Source organism: Drosophila melanogaster, chromosome 2L, assembly GCF_000001215.4.
Source record: "Drosophila melanogaster chromosome 2L".
In the NCBI taxonomy this organism is placed as follows: Eukaryota; Metazoa; Arthropoda; class Insecta; order Diptera; family Drosophilidae; genus Drosophila; species Drosophila melanogaster.
The window spans coordinates 5,520,035-5,536,849 of record NT_033779.5 but is presented as its reverse complement, the minus strand read 5'-3'; the positions used below and the strand labels follow the sequence as shown (position 1 = coordinate 5,536,849).

Sequence of the window (16,815 nt, the reverse complement as noted above, 5' to 3'; positions counted from 1 at the left end):
AATATTGCTGTTTTATTTATACATATATATTTTTATATGTATAAGGGTTGCCATCCTTTCAACACTGATTTTTTTTGTTGGAGCTGTCATCAGTTCGTTTCTGGAAGAGATTAAGGCAGCAACATGCCATCGCCCAAGAAAAGAAGTGTGGATAAAGCGGATGGCAAGAAGGGCAAGGGTCAAGGAGCAGGCGGCGTGAAGGGATGCTGCTGCAAGCGGTCGCAGTGCATCAAGAACTACTGCGACTGCTATCAGTCCATGGCCATCTGCACCAAGTTCTGTCGATGCGTTGGTATGATTTCATTTCTATAAGCATAAATATACCCTACGGCACTCATATACCCTGTAATGCAGGCTGCAGGAACACAGAGGTGCGCGAGTTGGTGGACCCCAACTCCGTGGCCAAGAATTCCAGCGCTGTGAAAAGGCAGAAGGCGGCTGCGATGAGCGCCAAGGCAGCAGCCGCAGCTGCCAAGGCGGGCATCGATGTCCAGGGCAAGGCGCTCCAGGTGGCGGCATCCACTTTGGCGTTGCCCGGCAAGGCGCTAATGACGCCGCCAAAGTATACCCTAGTGGCTGGCAAACCACCGATGGCTAGTAGTCACATTAACCCCATACCCATCTCACGACCCATAGCGACTGCCGCCACTCCAGCCAGGGCAGTGAAGCAACCGGCGGAACCTCCGATGCCCGTCAATCTGATCATTCCGGTGCGGCACGACGATCGCAGGGATCGGAATCTCTTCGTGCAGCCGGTGAACGCGGCTCTGCTGGAGTGCATGCTCATCCAGGCCACGGAAGCCGAACAGTTGGGCCTGAACGAGCTCCAAGTGTGCCAGCTGGTGCTCGAAGAGTTTATGCGCGGCTACAAGAACATTTTGGAGAAAATATGCGAGTACAGCAAGGATTATTATTAACTCAAAACGTCAAAATGGCTTATTAAATAGTTTCAAGGTCAAGAATAACTTGATTCCATTTTTGGCTTATAGATACATACATATGTACATTTTATAATGCAAAATAATACAATATTCGATTTGTGTAAAACTAAATAATTGAGAAATTCAGTTTGCAAGGTCGCAAAAATTGAAACTACCAATCGGGTGGCTGGAAAATCAGCTCGGTGACAAGCATATCGCAGCTGGTTTTCCTTTGGGACAAACGGGAGGCAGTCGGCGTGGTCTTGTGCCTGTCCAGCGGCAGCTCACTGTCACTGTCGCTCTCCGACTCGTGCTCCTCATGGGACTCGACTTCGCCCTCCTCCATACGTCGTCGCTTGCTTCTGCTCGCTCTGGGAGCTTTCGCCGATGATCGAAACTGCCGCCAAAATTGCGCGGGCTGGGCGAACTCAATGTAGTTGGGGAATCTCATGGCCATCGCTCGGCAAAAGGATTCAAAGTTGTGACTAAGCTCGGGACTCATGACGGGCACTATGTTGCGATGGGTTTCTTCCACAAAGCGAAGACAGCGTTCCAGTTGCTTGAGCTGCAAAGGAATTTGAACATTTAGCTCAAGGGGGAAAAGTTAATCAGTTAGATTTACATACTGGCTCCTCGGACATGTCCGCCTTTCGCCCTCTTCCTCTGCTTGTTGCCTCGCCTGCTTCTGGTCTAGTTGGTGGAGTTGCTGGCTCCGATGACGCATCTTCACCTTCATCGATATTGTCGCCCTCGCCACGAGAGTTCTTCTCTTTACCCATTCCCTTGGTGCAATAGCAAATGCGGCGCATGATGAAGAGCATATCCTGAACCACAATCAGGGCGTCGGGATTGTTGATGAATGCTTGGTCTCTGGTCTTTTCTACAAGAAGTATATATATCTTAGCATATCTACTTGAAGTATGTATAAAACAACTTTACTCACCTGCCAGCAGTTTTAGTTGGCCGAAGTAAAGCAACAGCACGTTCTCGTCCATCGAGGACATTATGTGATTGTAGAGCAACCTACGTTTCTTGGCCATTTGTGAACCCTTCAGAGGTGACTTGTAGTTGCCATTCGTTCTCACGCCCCTCAAAATAGCCTGGTCATTCAGATCGAAGGGGCACTCCTTCAGGCAGTGATCGAATAACATTTTGTTGTACAACTTTTTGTAGCGAGTGAAGAAGGCATCCGCCTCCCTGGCCACCTCGGCACTTTCGTCCACCAGGGCAGCCAGCATGGATATGAGAATTGGACCCTTGAGCTTAATATTCCCGGACAGAATCACATCCTTGACGCAGCGAAAGGTGCGCACCCGGGTCATGGCGAATTTCGATTGTAGTTTCGACAAGATCGCCTGAAAGTTACTCTCTAGAATTGATGGATGCTTCTTGCCGAGATCGTTGAGCGCTATTAAAGTGGTATTGATGATCTGAGGTCTGTCGTTTTTCGTCAGTATGGTTATGTACAGCTTGGATGCACTATTGGCCAGATGATTATCTCGCAATGACAAACGACCGGCTATCACAATCATCCAGTTGGTCATGCGCTCGTTATCCGAATCGAATTCCGATTCACAGAGCTTGGTACACTCCTGCAGATATTTAAACACAATGCTCACGATCCTATTGTCCACATCCTGGGGCACCATCACAATTAGCTCGGTATAGGCGCCCAGCAAGCACTGCAGCCGGGCATATTCCTCCTGAAAATTTTGAGCACTGCTCAGAATGCCCTCGACGAGATCTTCCAGCAAACTGAGCTGCCAGTATGGCATCTCGGAGGCAATCGTAGGTGACTGGCTGGTAGAAAGGTGATGGATCTGGTTGAGCAAATTGACGGCACTCGAGATGATGCCCAACCAAATGCTGCCCGTGCGCAGGGCATTTAGTAGTTTTTGGAATAGCTGATTGAGTGCCGGCTTGGAGAAGTTCCTCAGGCAGCCAGTGATCAGCTGCAGCGCCAGAAATTGATTGGACTTCATGTTGTAGGAGGAGAGGCCATTGAAAATGCCAATCAGCGCGTCCATGTTGTTGGTGATGCGACTGGACAGGAATAGCAGCAATCCCCAGGCATCGGTAGCCATGGACGTGGATAGGTGGGAGATAATCACATTCACCAGTCTGGGTCTGCAAACATCAAAGGAGACTCTTATAATCCTTGAGATTCTTAGCAATGATATAACCTACGTTACTATGGTTTCCCGTTCCAGTAAAACAGCGAATCTCTCTTGAAGATAAGCTCTTGGTTGAGTCATCAGCAGGGTGCTGATGATTCGCCAGGGCATAAAGTGTTTCGCTTCGTTTGAATACTCCAGGGGCTGAATGTTTTTCAAGACCATTCTATCGAAGCTCTGCAAGCAAGTTACAAAGTTTAGTATATTAATAAACTTTCAAAGTGTTTACCTACCGAAATGGCCAGTTTCTGGAGCGCCACATCCTCATCGCTCATTAGGCAAGCCCAAATCCGGCAGTACACACAAATCAGGGCGAAACAATTGGAGTAGGCCTCCAGCAGGGTTTCTATGGTCTCCAGTGCAGATTTCCTCACCGAAGACAAGCGATCCACGGCCAGCAAGGAGGTTTCCTTCACAAAATTCGTGTTATAGATGATCAGGGGATTGACTAGGACCAGTCTTTCGAGTAGAGCTATGCCAGCGGAACGCGCCAAACCATTATCCGCGGCCAGAAAACGCTGGTACACCGTTTGGGGCAAGTTCTTCACCTCCGTCTCCAGTTGCTCATGTCCCTGGAAACTAAAGGCATACTGCACAATTCCGGGCTTCTCGAAACGCAGCTCGTTTTGCTGGGCAGAGGGTTCAGCCAAAGCTTCCACATCAGTATCATCGAACTGAACGAAACGAATGCTTTCCTGCAGAATTTTTTTCGTCATCGGGGATCCTTGTCTCAGCGCCAGGATGAGCACTTGACACGCCTTCCGGCGCACAGTTAACGTTCGATCGTTGAGGCAACGCAACACCTCCCTTAGGAGCGGCACCTCTCTGGGCACGTCGGACACCTCGTGGCGAAAGATGCTCCACTCCACCTCGCTTTCCTGCAAAAGTATCTTCTCGATCAGATCGAGAGCACGAATTTGAATGCCCACAGCATCGTCGGCTTTCACGGCTTCCAGCACGTAATCTGCACAAGATTTGTTGCACTTGGTGAACAGTACCCGGTCGTATTTGGCTGCATAGCCTATAGCCACCTTCTCGTCATTGCTTTTCCACTGAAATTATATATTAGATTACAATATTATTTCAGAGGATTTTACACGTACTCACCGCTTTAATGGGATTGGACACCACGCACTCAATGTAAAAGTGCAGGATGCGGTTAACAATGTCGGGATACTTATCTATCAGCTGGATAAACCAGTCTGATATGTGCTCCCCACTTTGCATCGCTCCACGGCGTCCATATGCAATCATCTGGGGACTATCCGTATAAACATGCATCGGAAAGGTTTGTCGCATTATCAGGTGTAGAGTTTCGTAGACATCGCCATTGTGCTCATTGGCTATCTCCGAGAAGAGCTCAAAACATTTGCCATGCAGGCCGGGAGCACCTAAAAATGCATTAAATTAAATTTAAAGTTAATTTTAGTATCAAAATTTGAAAGCTCGTTAAAGAAATAATCGAAAACTCGATAGTTTTGGTGCGGCATTGCCAGCATTCAAAAGGCAAAGATTCGATAAGTGCATCTATTTTTGGTGCATCTCTAGCGGACGAGAGACATAATGAAATAATCGTGGAATTACGAGAAACTTTTGAAATTTCGGAAGATGTTGGGTGTTCTACGTATCCAAGGAGCGTTGGCTTCGGCGGGGCAGGCGCGTCTTCTGTCCGTCCGCCTGCTGGCCAGCAAATCCACCACTGACATGACCACAAACCGCGGTGAATCCACACAATCGACGTCCACCGAACACTTTGATATAATCATCGGAGGCGGCGGACTGGTGGGCACCACATTGGCCGCAGCTCTGGCCAAGAACTCGACGTTGGCGGACAAGAAGGTACTGCTGCTGGAAGGTGCGCCCGAGTTCCGGGGATTTAATCCCACTGGGCCATACCAGAATCGCGTATCCGCCATCAATCACAACTCCATCGAGCTGTTCAAGTCCATTGATGCGTGGAAGCACATCGAGTCGGCGCGCTACAAGCCCGTCAAGCAGATGCAGGTGTGGGAGTCCAACACGGACGCACTGATCCAGTTCCAGCACGATAACTTTGCCAGCGACGTGGCCTGCATCATTGAGAACGATTTGATCCTGGATGCGGTCTATGCGCTGGCCAAGGAATCACCCAATGTGGAGATCCTCAACAAGGCCAGAATCCAGTGCGTTCGCCTGCCCAGGGACTCCAACTCCAATCACTCCGAGCTGCAGCTAGAGGATGGACGCAACTTTTCCTGCGATTTGCTGATCGGAGCGGATGGCGCCAATTCCGTGGTCAGAAAGGAGATGAACGTGGATGTATTTTCCCTGAACTACGACCGCATGGGCCTGGTGGCTACGCTGGAACTCGGCGAAGATGCCTGTGATAATTCCGTGGCGTGGCAGAGGTTTCTGCCCAATGGACCAGTGGCACTGCTACCACTAACGGACAGGCTGAGCTCCCTGGTCTGGAGCACCACCAACGAGCAAGCGAAAATGCTGCAAGCCCTACCACCCACAGAATTCGTAGACGCCCTCAACGAAGCCTTCTGCCGGCAGTATCCGCGCGTTGAGCTCGCAGACAAGGCTGTCCAGGCGCTGAACTCCTTGTTTGGACACAACGGCAGCCAGCACCAGGTGCAATATCCGCCACGGGTGTGCGGCGTGCTGGACAAGTCGCGTGCCACGTTTCCATTGGGTTTCCTGCACGCCTCGTCGTACGTGTGCAATGGAGCAGCTCTGGTCGGTGATGCCGCCCATCGAGTGCATCCGCTCGCCGGCCAGGGCGTCAATCTGGGCTTCAGCGATGTGCGGTATCTGGTGGAATCGCTGGCCGCCGGTGCATACGCCGGTTTCAAGCTCGGCGACAAGCAGCATCTCATCAAATACGAGCGCAAGTGTCTGGCGAAGAACGTGCCCATTATGCTGGGCGTGCATGGACTGCACACGCTCTACGCCACGCAGTTCAGTCCGGTGGTCTTGCTGCGCAGCTTGGGTCTGCAGCTGACCCAGAACTTGCCGCCCGTCAAGAATCTGTTCATGCGCGGAGCGATGGGTCAGTAGAACAGGGACAATAAATGGGGAAATGGAAATTAAATTTTAAGTGTTTACTGTTTGCACATCACTTGTGAGCGGAATAAAGTCAGAGAGTTTATATAACGTTTAGAACCTACTTAATGGCTACGACAATGGCATGTTGCTGAAATATTAGTCTATCGTTTGCTTTTGGCCAATAACTTGTGCAACTACTGATTCCACTGATCTACAGTTTTGAGGTGCGTACGTGTATTCCAAAAGATATATTGCTTTTCGTACCAAAACTGGTTGTTTAAATTGAAGTTACAAAGTATATTACTTTATAACATAGATTACTACTACTTGTGTTATCTTTTAGATAACAAACTTTTTTCATTTAGGAACATTTTTGGCGAGTTTAAAAGTTCGAAAGAATTGCACAAAATATTAGGTCGGCTAATCAAAACATTAACTTAAACTAGCAATCGTTGTTTCATATTTTTGGTGGATTTGGATTAAAGGCACATTTGGCAGTTGTTAGGCTAGTACTAACTTAGTCTAGTCAAAAATTTGGCATGGTTTTTGTTCGGTAGAAATCTACAGTTCCTGGTGGCTCTTGGACAAGCTCTCGCCCAGCTTGAGTTCCGGATTGAGCTTGAATTCCTGCTCATGGTCGAAAACCTGCTCTCGATCGCTCTTTAGCCTGGCCTCGCCCTCCTCGCTCGTCTCCACGCTGATTTGTTGCGAGTCCTCGGTGTCGGATATATAACCAGATTCACCAGTATAGTAAATGGGATACAGCAGAAGCGGCGAGGCGCTGAAGGCAACAAGATTACGCTTGGGAAAGGCTTCCGTCCACGTTTTGTTCGGATGACGATCGAACATCAGCGGCAGAAACTCATCGACCGGTATGAGCTTGTCCAGCGGCTTGGCGGCCAGCAGTTTCAGTGCACCCTGCAGGGATATAACGTAGCCCAGTGTCCAGTACGAGTAGCCAGCGTGCACCAGATTATCCGCATTCTCCACAGCCGGCTCGCTTTCCTCCTTCAAACGTTTGCGGCCAAAGTAAATCAGGTCGTACTGTGCGGCATTCCTGGCCTGGTTGAGAATTCTGACTGCGTTCTGTCGGAAATACGGCTCGAAACGTATATCGTCCTCCAGAATGAGCACCTCCTTCAGTTGCTTGCGCACCATCATCACCCAGATGTTGTAGTGGCTCAGAAAGCAGCCAATCTCGCCCATTGTCATCGCCCGATGATGATAGGGATCCTCGTAGCCGGGCAGAAATCGTACGCCCATCTCCAGCAGCCTTTCCGTGCTCAGTTCTTTGCCATCAACGGCCGGGAAGTGCTCCGCCTCTATTCCGATCTCGTCGAACAGCCTTTCCATTTTCTCTCGCCGCTCGGGTCGTCTTTTTAGATTAATCATAAATATGCGGTCCAAGGAGAGTTTGCTCTTCTCCGGTTTCTTCTCCAAATGCTTGTAGTAGTCCAGCAGTGGCGGCACTGCGCCGAGTTCATTGACCATAATGCTCTTGAGGTTCACCAGCTGTTGTACGTCGTGGTCCAAGGTATCGCCTGGTTCCAATGGCTGCAGTATATAACCAAAGGTTATGTCGTTGCAAATGTGCAAGGGAATGCCTGAACTGTTGGCCGATATGGCGAACACAATGATGTCATCGGCTGGTCCATCGTACAGTGGCTCTTGCTGTCGGGATTTCTGCAATTCCACCAGCTTGTTCCTATCGAAGGTGAGATTCCTAACCGCTCGATGGTTCATGTTCACCAAAACGGCTGTGTGGACCATTGGCACTGGGAAGCTGCCTTGCTTTTTCACATGATAGATTTCCTTGTACTCATCGGTGCGTCTGTAGTAGTAGTCCTCCGTCATGCCACACCAGAAATTCGAGTATAAGCTCTCCGAGATCAGCATGGGAGCCACAATTGGTAATTGGAGTCGGGTGAGGACTTTTAGCGAATCTTTTGAAGTTAGCAAGACATCGGCGTCCAGGAAAAACACGTAGTCAGCCCAAATATCGCGACCATACTGAAAGGCCTCCTCTTTCAGGGCGATTAGGTGCTTGAAACGCGATGCGGGCCACTCGTACGGTGAAGTCCCGTTGACAAAGCTCTGCTCCTCCGGCTTAAATTCGTAGCTTACGCTGTGATAAAGATCCCCCGAGTTGTCCAGCCACTGCCGCAATAGCTCTATGCTGTCATCGTTGCTGTGATCACAGCGCAACCTGAGATATTTCCAAACCAGAGGTAAGATTTGCAATTTTCAATTCCATATCTAAATGAGTTCACTTTACTAACCAAATTGCTATTCTTTCCTTTGGATAGTCCTGCTGCTCCAGGTAGCTGAGGAACATGGGCAGTATGTGGGCTTTGTTCCGCACCAGCAGGGCAATCAGTACCGTTGGCGACTCCTGGTAATCCTCCTCATCCTGTCCTGAAATGCACACCAAAATGCAAGCGAGGAGCAGGCCGAATATAACTTGTTTGTTCATCTCCACGTCATCGATTAAACGCAACGCCGGGTTCAAAGGGGTCACAGTACACAATCTGGCGGAGCGGAAGCGTCCGGTTCGTTTGAAATGCGCCGGAGAATCAGATTCGGCGTTATCTATTAATAAACTGCCTCCTTCTTTTCCAGCTCCAGATGGAGTGCCGCTCAAACTGCATCAGCTGCGGCGCCTCTCAAACTGTGCTGTTATCGTTTGTTATCGATTTTAATGGATTTAAATGAATTTCAGTCGGAAATCCATAGTTTAGCTCCATAGTTTCTTAAAGATCCTTTCATTTGATTAATAAGTTTAAAAACATTTCTTTACAAACTTTCAAGGCAGAACATTTCATACAGCTTAATGAAGAAGAACTAGCATACAGAATGACTGGAATATTTTCTACTTGGCATAACAAATATTTATTGTTTTAAAACAAAGACCTAAGCACTTTCCCTTCACGCACTTGCCGCATGAGGTTTTGCATAGCTGGGGAAGTTCAGTTTCAGACCCTCCTTGGCCTCGAAGAAGGTGTACGAAAGGGTGATGGTGTCACAGGTCTCCAGCGCCGGATCTGCCGTTATTTCGGGATCGATGTAGAAGAAGACGGGCATGTCCACCTCCTCGTGTGGATTCAGTTGCTGTTCCTCGAAGCAAAAGCATTGGATTTTGTTGAAATACGCGCCCGCCTCGAAGGGAATCACATTGTACGTGCTGATGCCAATTACCGGCTTATCCGTGGGATTTCGCGCCGTGTAAAAGGCCAGAGCAGTCTCGCCAGGAGCTACTTTGATCTCGTACTGCTGCGGCTTGAAGTTCCAGCGCATCGAGGATCCAATGTCGGCGTTGAAACGGATCTTCAGCACCCGATCCTCGATCTTTTTCATGTGCTCCACCTTTTCGGCATCGTGCCCCTGCGTGGTGGTCCCTCCGTAACTGTAGGCCTGGCAGAAGATGCTGTACAGCGGCACAGCAGCATAGCTCAGGCCCACAATCAGCACACCGCCGGCGGTTATGTAGTAGAGTGTGGATTTCGCACGCAATTTACGGGCGGCATCCTCCGGAGAATCCGTCGATTTCATGCGCCAAAATTGTTGTGACTTATGGACTGAGTTTTGAGGGCGGATGGAGCTCCTGAACAGTTGCTGGCATTGTCCACGGAGGGCACAAAGGCTGCGCATCATCGTTAGATCTTTATTTGATCCAATTAACGTTAACTTTGCCTTAGGATTTCATTTATTTTAGCACTTGTTTGTATAATCTTCAGTTCGTTAAGTGTGCGGCAGTGTGTACACACCTAGCTAAATCAGCTGTTCGCAAGTAATCACAGACAATCGATAGGCAAAGAAGTTTGTCATCGGCAGCGGAATTTCTCAAAAAATACAATTCTTGCAAATAAGCTAAACTATAAACAAACTGGCTAAACATTGTTAAAATATTATTTGAACAAGACACTACCACGGTTGATTATGCAATAGGTAACTACTTGTCAAACAAATAGTTTTGGCGCCAAAAACTTGTTAGCAATAATCTCGAAATTTCGCCTTCGTTTGTTCTTAAATTTAAAGTTACTAAATAAGTATAACATAATGGGTTACACTTACATGTATTTTGATATCCCATTTTAAAGTTCATGTAGAGCACCTCCAGCAGACAACGAATGATCCTGTCGCGCGTTTTCAGGTGCTCCTTGAAGTGCACGTAGCGAAAGACGATCTTCAGGTCATCGCAGATCGTCAGGAAGAACATCCAGATCATGCTAGCGCGTAAGCTTTTGTTATTGTTCATCTCCAGAAGACGGAAGACCTTGAGAACCTGTTCGATCACATCCTCGTCGAAGACGCCAAAGATTTTGGCACCAGGAATGGTCAAAGTGAGCAGGTAGGTTGTAGCCGCATTGAGGGCTAGCTGCATATTGATGTTCTCATTCAGCTGCTGCGGAGCAGCCTGCTGCACATGCTCGGGCAAAACCACCAGGCTCACAAGCGAGTATATATACGTCAGGTAGCCAAGCGCTGGAGAAAATCCAATTAAGTTGGACCAATTGTCGTGGGTGTTGCTATAGCTGGCCTGGTTCTCGTCTCTCATGGCTCGTATGATGGCGGATAAGTCCCGGAGCAACTGCAGCTGCGTCTCCTGGTGGCCACCATCCTGCAGGCACATGGCCATAGTCCAGAACTTCTCCGCCCGCTGCTGCAGCACACTGCCCTCGGCCTCCTCGCCGTACAGCCACTCCTCCACATCCACCCACTGCACATTCGGCTCGTAGTACACCCTTAAATCCCCAAAAATACGATGGAAATCCGACATGTTTACATTTTAGGCGTCCCGTTGCCAAACACAAACCGATGACCAAACCGAACAGCTGAGCGCAATGCAGGGCAATCGATAAACGATAAGACGAGAAGAGCGGTTTGTTTTCAAAATGGTACAAAATCAGGGCTGATATATTAATGCATTTACTTGGCTTATTATTATGCAATTTAGTTGTTTCGTGGTTACATACGCGCACTTAGTTTCTAATTCCGCTGACAGCTAGAAATCCAGCGAGGCTGTGGCATTGGAATTGCTCAGTAGACCAGAGATGCAATTGTCCGGCTTGGCAGATGACTCCTGCAGCTCCGGGGGCAGATGGAACTTTTCGATGATGAACTTCTTGCGGCGCAACTTGAAGGCCAAGTCCGGGGTTTCCGGCATGTGCACGGCCAGCGTATTGATGGCCGACATCTTGTGCAAATGGAGCAGGCCACTGTACTCCTTGAAGGCTGGGTGCGTTTCACGCTCCGAACCGGCAAACGACTCCAGTTCGATGGCATAGTCCACCAGTTGGCGGATCTTGGGCACTAGGCTGGCATCGTACTTGGCAATCAGGTGCATGGGCATCGTGATCAGGCACACGGAGTTGCAGTTCCGCACACTGGCCATCAGCAGTGTGAGAAACTTGATCAGATCCTCGCCGAAGTGTTCGTCGTACCACAGCGGCGATCCCAACGAGGTCAGGCAGACGCGGCACAGGTTATTCTTGGTCCCAGCGACGAAGCTCTCGTTACGCAGCAGCTGTTGAATATCGTTGAGCAGTCCTTTGTACCGAGGGTTGTGGAACACCTGCAACGGCGAATCCTGGCTGCCTGTTTTTGTGCTACTGGTCACGCTGCTGCTATTGTTATTGTTGTTATTATTGTTGTTGGCAGAGTTCTCCTCCTCCTGGGCTGGCATCTTCTCCTGCGGAGCGGTCTCCGTGCCCGGAATCGGTGGGGCATCCTCCACGGGCTGCTGCTCCAGCGACGGAGTGGTTGGGGAGCTGCTCTTGGAGAACTCCTCGTCAATGACGATGTCCAGATGCTTGGGGCTATCGTCCCACAAGGTAGTCTTGACATTGTAGAGCATCATGGAGTCCATCTGTTCCATCAGATTGAAATGGTGTCCGATTTTTGCTGTGGCATGTTCCGAATTCACCAGCGGCAGATCATTGTATCGCCAGGCGATCCTTAGGCCATTTTCGGCGCCAGCATCTCCCAGCGCTTGCACCTCGCTTTGCTCCATCGATTCCTGGTCGGTCAGCGGTCTGGGCAGACGGCGCAGCATCTCGGCTGGAATGTCGTCCAGGCTGCCCAGAAATATCTCCTGCTTGGAAATCACACCCTCGGCCAGAAAGTACTTGGCCAGCACCTTGGCGTGCGTCATGAAGCGATCCTCCTCGATCAGGCAGATCGAACCCATGGGCAGACCGCCGCCAATGACCACGTCCAAGTACGGATTTCCGCTGGAGGTGATCACCTGCGCCGTGTGCGGTGAGGTGCGGGTGCCGCGGATTGGCTTCTGCACGGTGCGCTTGCGGAAACTGGTCATCTTCGTCGCACAGATTTCGCTAACCTTTATTTTTTGCGTTCTTTTTTGCTATGTGTTTCCTTCTCTTCGCGTAAACTTCTATTTCGATACTTTCGATATTATCTATTCTCGATGGCTGCCAATGGGGGCACACTCTCCAATTGTGTATCGATAGTCAAAACAGCTGTTAATTCGCAAGTTCTGGGTAGGGCGATAGTTTAGCTTTTATTGCTTAAAAATAAATTTGTGTTCATGTTGTATAATTGGTAGAATATAAGAGGCACAAGTCAAGTGTTGTACTAGAAAAGAAACTCATTGATTGCTTGTGTACAAATAAATGAATAATTGAAAAAAATTGGTCTTAAATTCAATTTCAATTTTCACCCAAAAATTAATTTTAATTAAAATTGTATTAGTTAAGTAATTTTTTATATGAACCAAGAAATCTTTTTTTTTTTTGAAAACATAGTTTAGTTCTCATCACCAATATTAGGGTCTTTCCAAAAGCACATCTTACTCCGATAACAAAAACAGCTGTTTTGATGACATACTTTATTTTTGTTGGTAGTTGAGAAAAACAATTGGGAAAAATACCTTTAAATTGGAAAACAAAAATGGCCGAGGTGCCGTCCCCGCAAATGACGGAACAACTGGACAACGAGGAGGTGCGGGAGATCCTAAAGAACACCACGGATCTGCGGCAATATTCACGACAGATTGAAAAGGAGTTTAAGGAGGTGGAGAATAAGTCCATAGAGGGTAAGCACCATGTTCCATATGCAAACTTAGCTCTAATGATATCCCTTTGAATACCAGACTATATAGCGGAGTCGCAGAATATAGCCAACCTGCACAATCAGATAAACGATTGCGACGATGTCCTGGAGCGCATGGAAAATATGCTGATGAGCTTCCAGAGCGTTTTGAACAACATAAGCACTGAGATCACGCAGCTGCAAAGAAAATCCGTATCCATGTCCCTCCAACTGACCAATCGTCAGTCGGTCAAGGCTCAATTGTCCCAGTTTATCGAGGACATGGCCGTGTCCGAGGAGATGATCAACATAATAATGGAAACCCCGGTTACGGAGCGGGATTTCAGCACCCAGTTGAATGTACTGAATCACAAACTTTCGCTGGTCAAGGAGCTCAGCTTCAAAGAGTCAAAGTCCACCAGCGATGTGAGCGATGTGCTGCAGAAGCTTCGACTGAAAGCCATGGCCAAGATTCGCTCCTATCTGCTGGAGCAGATTTACAAGTTCCGGAAGCCCATGACAAACTACCAGATTCCACAGAACGCCATGCTGAAGCACAAATTCTTCTTCGAGTTCATCCTGTCCAACGAGCGGCATGTGGCGCAGGAAATATGCAGTGAATACATCGATACGATGGGCAAAATTTACTATAGCTATTTTAAGGTTGGTTTTTTTTTCAAAGTTGTGGAAGCATGAATTTTCTTAAATTCATAACTTTCTTGCAGAGTTATTCCACACGCTTGACGAGCCTCAAATTCGAGGAGTCCTGCACAAAGGACGATCTGATGGGCATCGAAGATAATGCATCCAAAGGTTTATTCTCCAAGACGACGAGTCTAAAGCACAAGAGCACCATTTTCACAATAGGAAAGCGAGGCGATATACTTAACCAGCAGCTGGAGGCACCAATTATAGTGCCACATGCGCAGCTAAAGAATCGAGTAAGAGATGTGATACATACACTTGCAAAGGAGATACATCTCAAATTTTAAACAGTACACAGCGGAAGCTCTCTTTCGGTCGGAGCAATACGCCCTAGTGGACAATGCCTGTCGGGAATACCTATTTGTCACGGAGTTCTTTATGGTTCGCGGCACTCAAGCGCAAGATTTGTTCAACCAAATCATGGGCAAAACCCTAACTCTAATGATTGTAAGTCAATGGTTTTTACTTGCGAAATATTAATCATATCTGTTTTTTGAACCTAGAAAAATCTGGAGACCTCCATACACGACTGTTTTGATACCATTGCCATGTTCCTGTGCATCCATCTCATTTTCCGCTATCAGCTAATGTGCCACAAGCGCTGTGTTCCCGCATTGGATAAGTGAGTCTATTCATGGGCGTTGATGATTTTGGTTCACAATTGGATATTTATATGTTTTGATTTCAGATACTGGGACTCCCTGCAGGCGGTAATATGGCCACGTTTCGAACTAGTATTCCGCTTGAATATCCAGAGCATACATGACTGTGATCCAACCAAGTTCAACAAGGAATTGGGACCGCACTACGTAAGTATACGATTTAAAGTTAGTACGGGTTACAAATTATCTTAAATCGATGTTGATAGCATTCTAAAAGTCAAGAGAGGGCCAATAGAGATAACTTTTAACCATTTCTTTTGAACAAAACGCCTTGTCATAATATAATACGTATACTTTACAGATAACACGACGCTACGCAGAGTTCAGTGCGGCCATTGTGGGAATCTCGGAGCATTTTCCTAATGAATTGGTTAGCCGACTGCTTCTGGAACTGCAAAATGAAGTGGAGTGCTTTATCCTTCGCATGGCCGCAATATTTCCAACGCGAAAGGATCAGCTAATCTACCTGATAAACAACTACGATTTGGTTTTGGGCGTGTTGATGGAGCACACGCGAGATAACTCCAAAGAAGCGGAGGCATTCAGAGAGCAGCTCAACTCCCGCAGTGCGGAATATGTCGAGGAGATCCTGGCCCCTCATTTCGGAGGCATTATTCAGTTCGTCAAGGAGTGCGAGCACTTCTTCGAGAAGGAACAAATGGATGAGCTGCGCAAACAGGAGCGAAGAAGTCTGGCCTTGGTCGCCAGCTTCTCGGCCAATTGGAAGAAATCTCTGGAGGAGCTAAACAGGGAGGTGCTTCTCTCATTTCCCTCATTGCTGACGGGCTCACAGCTTCTGCAGCTTGCGTTGGCCAGTTTGGTGCAATACTATCACCGATTCCACAAGCTCCTCACGCCCAATGCCCGCGCCCAGCTGACCAATATCCACGTCGTGATGGTGGAGATCAAGAAGTACAAGAGCAATTACTGAGGGACGCTTTAATTGAATCTGTGTGTGTGTCTTCTGTGTATTCCAAATTGAGTAAAGTTCCAAAATAAATGTATGTAAGGTATACGACTTAATCCTCATCCTCGAACATCATCTCGACGAGATCCTGATTGGAGCAGCGCTCGCCATCCAGACGCTGTGGCCGCTTCCAGCGCAACAGAGTGGGCAAGAAGATCAGATGCGTGTTGGGATCCTTGCGGAAGGGGCAGTTCAAATCCTTCCAGCTGCAGTGAAAAACAAGTGTTAATTTATTGCTTACCACGGTTCAGTGATAACAGGCGGCATGAATACAACTCAAGAGCATTGTAAAGCTATCGTTGTTTAATGGTTTTTTTTATCATGAATGTTCTCGGCGTGTGAAAAAGTACTCGAGTGCTTATTTCATCATCGTACAGTTGGGGTTGAGTGACTAGTTTCACATTGCCAAAATGTTTTGAACTTGATAATCGAATGACAAAGGGTTTTGGCAACTGAATGACGTGGGATATATGCATATATGTACGTCATTCTAAATGACTAAGCCTGTGTTTTGAAACTATTTGGCTATTTCGAACCAAAGAAACCAGCAGATGTTCGCAGTCTCGCAGTGCATGAAATATTAATTCCTGCTTATCTAACTAATCGCAGCTGTTTTCTTCAGTTTGGCGGTATTAACTTACTATGCCCGCTCGCCCACATCCACATGCACGAAGTGCGAGTTGCCCGGGGCCTTCTTCAGCGCATCGTGTATCACCGGCTCCGCTGCAAACGTGAGAAATGAGTTTGGGAATCGGATAGGTTGCGGTTAGCCGCATTGGGATCACGGCATGCTCACCCTTGACGCAGTAGGGGCACCAGCTCTCTCCTTTCTCGTCCTTGCCGCCACTGAAGAGGACGTGGACCGGCTCGTCGCCGTTCTCCAGTTCCTCCATCTTTTTGGTGAACTCATCGTATCCCTTGACGTTGTGTGTGACCACCATGATCTTGCTGGGATTAGTATTCACCGCGCAGTAGCGTCTGAGTATGCGACCGAAAAGCGTTGGAAGCGACGTGATGGCGAACTTTGGAGTAACTGGCTTCTGGAGGGGAATGGACTTCTCCTAATTTATCAGGTTTTCTGACTTTTTGACGTAAAAAAAGCTTACTATCACAGATGGCAGGGTTACCAGCTTTCGAGCGCACTGATACATGGCCATTTTCAAGCCAATGAAAATAATAGATTTTTAGCTACGAGCTTAGATTTTGAAACGTATGAAAGGGAAATAAATAAGAACAGATACGTTGACTTCGAAATTTATTTGTAATATATATGATTTATTTGTAATATTATCTGTGTACCCTAAACA

The 16,815-nt window shown here is 47.9% G+C and overlaps 8 protein-coding genes and 1 non-coding gene across 13 annotated transcripts; 4 read left to right on the top strand and 5 right to left on the bottom strand.

Moving 5' to 3' along the window:
• The first annotated feature begins 91 nt into the window (after positions 1-91).
• tomb (tombola) lies at positions 92-989 on the top strand. Its single transcript, NM_135092.2, has 2 exons — positions 92-292; positions 355-989. Exons 1-2 carry the CDS (start codon positions 124-126, stop codon positions 915-917), a joined length of 732 nt encoding a protein of 243 aa, NP_608936.1. The 5' UTR covers positions 92-123; the 3' UTR covers positions 918-989.
• Positions 892-10,945, bottom strand: Cap-D3 (Chromosome associated protein D3). 2 transcript variants are annotated; one of them, NM_135091.4, is made up of 7 exons: positions 10,196-10,945; positions 4,202-4,485; positions 3,328-4,146; positions 3,108-3,271; positions 1,864-3,047; positions 1,547-1,800; positions 892-1,485 (listed from the first exon to the last, which is right to left on the bottom strand). In NM_135091.4, exons 1-7 carry the CDS (start codon positions 10,899-10,901, stop codon positions 1,093-1,095), a joined length of 3,804 nt encoding a protein of 1,267 aa, NP_608935.2. In that variant the 5' UTR covers positions 10,902-10,945; the 3' UTR covers positions 892-1,092. The 2 variants fall into 2 exon arrangements, with proteins under 2 accessions (NP_608935.2, NP_001162887.1); NM_001169416.2 differs by having other exon boundaries at positions 981-1,485.
• Coq6 (Coenzyme Q6) lies at positions 4,627-6,230 on the top strand. Its single transcript, NM_135090.4, has one exon. The coding sequence runs from the start codon at positions 4,703-4,705 to the stop codon at positions 6,134-6,136; it is 1,434 nt and encodes a 477-aa protein (NP_608934.1). The 5' UTR covers positions 4,627-4,702; the 3' UTR covers positions 6,137-6,230.
• Positions 6,168-8,727, bottom strand: CG31915 (uncharacterized protein). The gene is made up of 2 exons (NM_164645.3): positions 8,404-8,727; positions 6,168-8,330 (listed from the first exon to the last, which is right to left on the bottom strand). The coding sequence occupies exons 1-2, from the start codon at positions 8,595-8,597 to the stop codon at positions 6,686-6,688; spliced, it is 1,839 nt and encodes a 612-aa protein (NP_723087.1). The 5' UTR covers positions 8,598-8,727; the 3' UTR covers positions 6,168-6,685.
• On the bottom strand, positions 8,996-9,893 carry Cox11 (Cytochrome c oxidase copper chaperone COX11). The gene has a single exon (NM_164644.3). It carries the CDS (start codon positions 9,773-9,775, stop codon positions 9,050-9,052), a length of 726 nt encoding a protein of 241 aa, NP_723086.1. The 5' UTR covers positions 9,776-9,893; the 3' UTR covers positions 8,996-9,049.
• On the top strand, positions 9,907-11,112 carry asRNA:CR44793 (antisense RNA:CR44793). Its single transcript, NR_124091.1, has 2 exons — positions 9,907-10,069; positions 10,222-11,112.
• Elp4 (Elongator complex protein 4) lies at positions 11,041-12,711 on the bottom strand. 2 transcript variants are annotated; one of them, NM_135088.2, is made up of 1 exon: positions 11,041-12,711. In NM_135088.2, exon 1 carries the CDS (start codon positions 12,438-12,440, stop codon positions 11,127-11,129), a length of 1,314 nt encoding a protein of 437 aa, NP_608932.1. In that variant the 5' UTR covers positions 12,441-12,711; the 3' UTR covers positions 11,041-11,126. The 2 variants fall into 2 exon arrangements, with proteins under 2 accessions (NP_608932.1, NP_001285628.1); NM_001298699.1 differs by having other exon boundaries at positions 11,041-12,552.
• Positions 12,712-12,951: 240 nt separating this feature from the next.
• Vps52 (Vacuolar protein sorting 52) lies at positions 12,952-15,569 on the top strand. The gene is made up of 7 exons (NM_135087.3): positions 12,952-13,178; positions 13,236-13,837; positions 13,900-14,115; positions 14,171-14,326; positions 14,383-14,501; positions 14,568-14,688; positions 14,843-15,569. The coding sequence occupies exons 1-7, from the start codon at positions 13,034-13,036 to the stop codon at positions 15,470-15,472; spliced, it is 1,989 nt and encodes a 662-aa protein (NP_608931.1). The 5' UTR covers positions 12,952-13,033; the 3' UTR covers positions 15,473-15,569.
• cl (clot) lies at positions 15,468-16,715 on the bottom strand. Of its 3 annotated transcripts, none has more exons than NM_001273169.1 (4): positions 16,615-16,715; positions 16,305-16,563; positions 16,150-16,231; positions 15,468-15,714 (listed from the first exon to the last, which is right to left on the bottom strand). In NM_001273169.1, exons 2-4 carry the CDS (start codon positions 16,447-16,449, stop codon positions 15,561-15,563), a joined length of 381 nt encoding a protein of 126 aa, NP_001260098.1. In that variant the 5' UTR covers positions 16,450-16,563; positions 16,615-16,715; the 3' UTR covers positions 15,468-15,560. The 3 variants fall into 3 exon arrangements, with proteins under 3 accessions (NP_001260098.1, NP_001260099.1, NP_608930.1); NM_001273170.1 differs by having other exon boundaries at positions 16,305-16,548; NM_135086.4 differs by lacking the exon at positions 16,615-16,715 and having other exon boundaries at positions 16,305-16,590.
• Between the last annotated feature and the right edge of the window lie 100 nt (positions 16,716-16,815).

Bases quoted from the DNA above. Each gene is read 5' to 3' on its own strand.
- tomb (NM_135092.2), top strand. From the start codon at position 124: ATGCCATCGCCCAAGAAAAGAAGTGTGGATAAAGCGGATGGCAAGAAG. The intron at 293-354 runs GTATGATTTCAT...CCTGTAATGCAG, and splicing joins CAAGTTCTGTCGATGCGTTG to GCTGCAGGAACACAGAGGTG.
- Cap-D3 (NM_135091.4), bottom strand. From the start codon at position 10,901: ATGTCGGATTTCCATCGTATTTTTGGGGATTTAAGGGTGTACTACGAG. The intron at 4,147-4,201 runs GTGAGTACGTGT...ATATAATTTCAG, and splicing joins TGTCCAATCCCATTAAAGCG to TGGAAAAGCAATGACGAGAA. The intron at 1,486-1,546 runs GTATGTAAATCT...ATTCCTTTGCAG, and splicing joins CGGACATGTCCGAGGAGCCA to CTCAAGCAACTGGAACGCTG.
- Coq6 (NM_135090.4), top strand. From the start codon at position 4,703: ATGTTGGGTGTTCTACGTATCCAAGGAGCGTTGGCTTCGGCGGGGCAG.
- cl (NM_001273169.1), bottom strand. From the start codon at position 16,449: ATGGTGGTCACACACAACGTCAAGGGATACGATGAGTTCACCAAAAAG. The intron at 16,232-16,304 runs GTGAGCATGCCG...TCACGTTTGCAG, and splicing joins GTGCCCCTACTGCGTCAAGG to CGGAGCCGGTGATACACGAT. The intron at 15,715-16,149 runs GTAAGTTAATAC...TTTTCACTGCAG, and splicing joins GATGTGGGCGAGCGGGCATA to CTGGAAGGATTTGAACTGCC.
- Vps52 (NM_135087.3), top strand. From the start codon at position 13,034: ATGGCCGAGGTGCCGTCCCCGCAAATGACGGAACAACTGGACAACGAG. The intron at 14,502-14,567 runs GTGAGTCTATTC...TTTTGATTTCAG, and splicing joins TGTGTTCCCGCATTGGATAA to ATACTGGGACTCCCTGCAGG. The intron at 14,689-14,842 runs GTAAGTATACGA...TATACTTTACAG, and splicing joins AGGAATTGGGACCGCACTAC to ATAACACGACGCTACGCAGA.
- Elp4 (NM_135088.2), bottom strand. From the start codon at position 12,440: ATGACCAGTTTCCGCAAGCGCACCGTGCAGAAGCCAATCCGCGGCACC.
- Cox11 (NM_164644.3), bottom strand. From the start codon at position 9,775: ATGATGCGCAGCCTTTGTGCCCTCCGTGGACAATGCCAGCAACTGTTC.
- CG31915 (NM_164645.3), bottom strand. From the start codon at position 8,597: ATGAACAAACAAGTTATATTCGGCCTGCTCCTCGCTTGCATTTTGGTG. The intron at 8,331-8,403 runs GTTAGTAAAGTG...GAAATATCTCAG, and splicing joins AAGGAAAGAATAGCAATTTG to GTTGCGCTGTGATCACAGCA.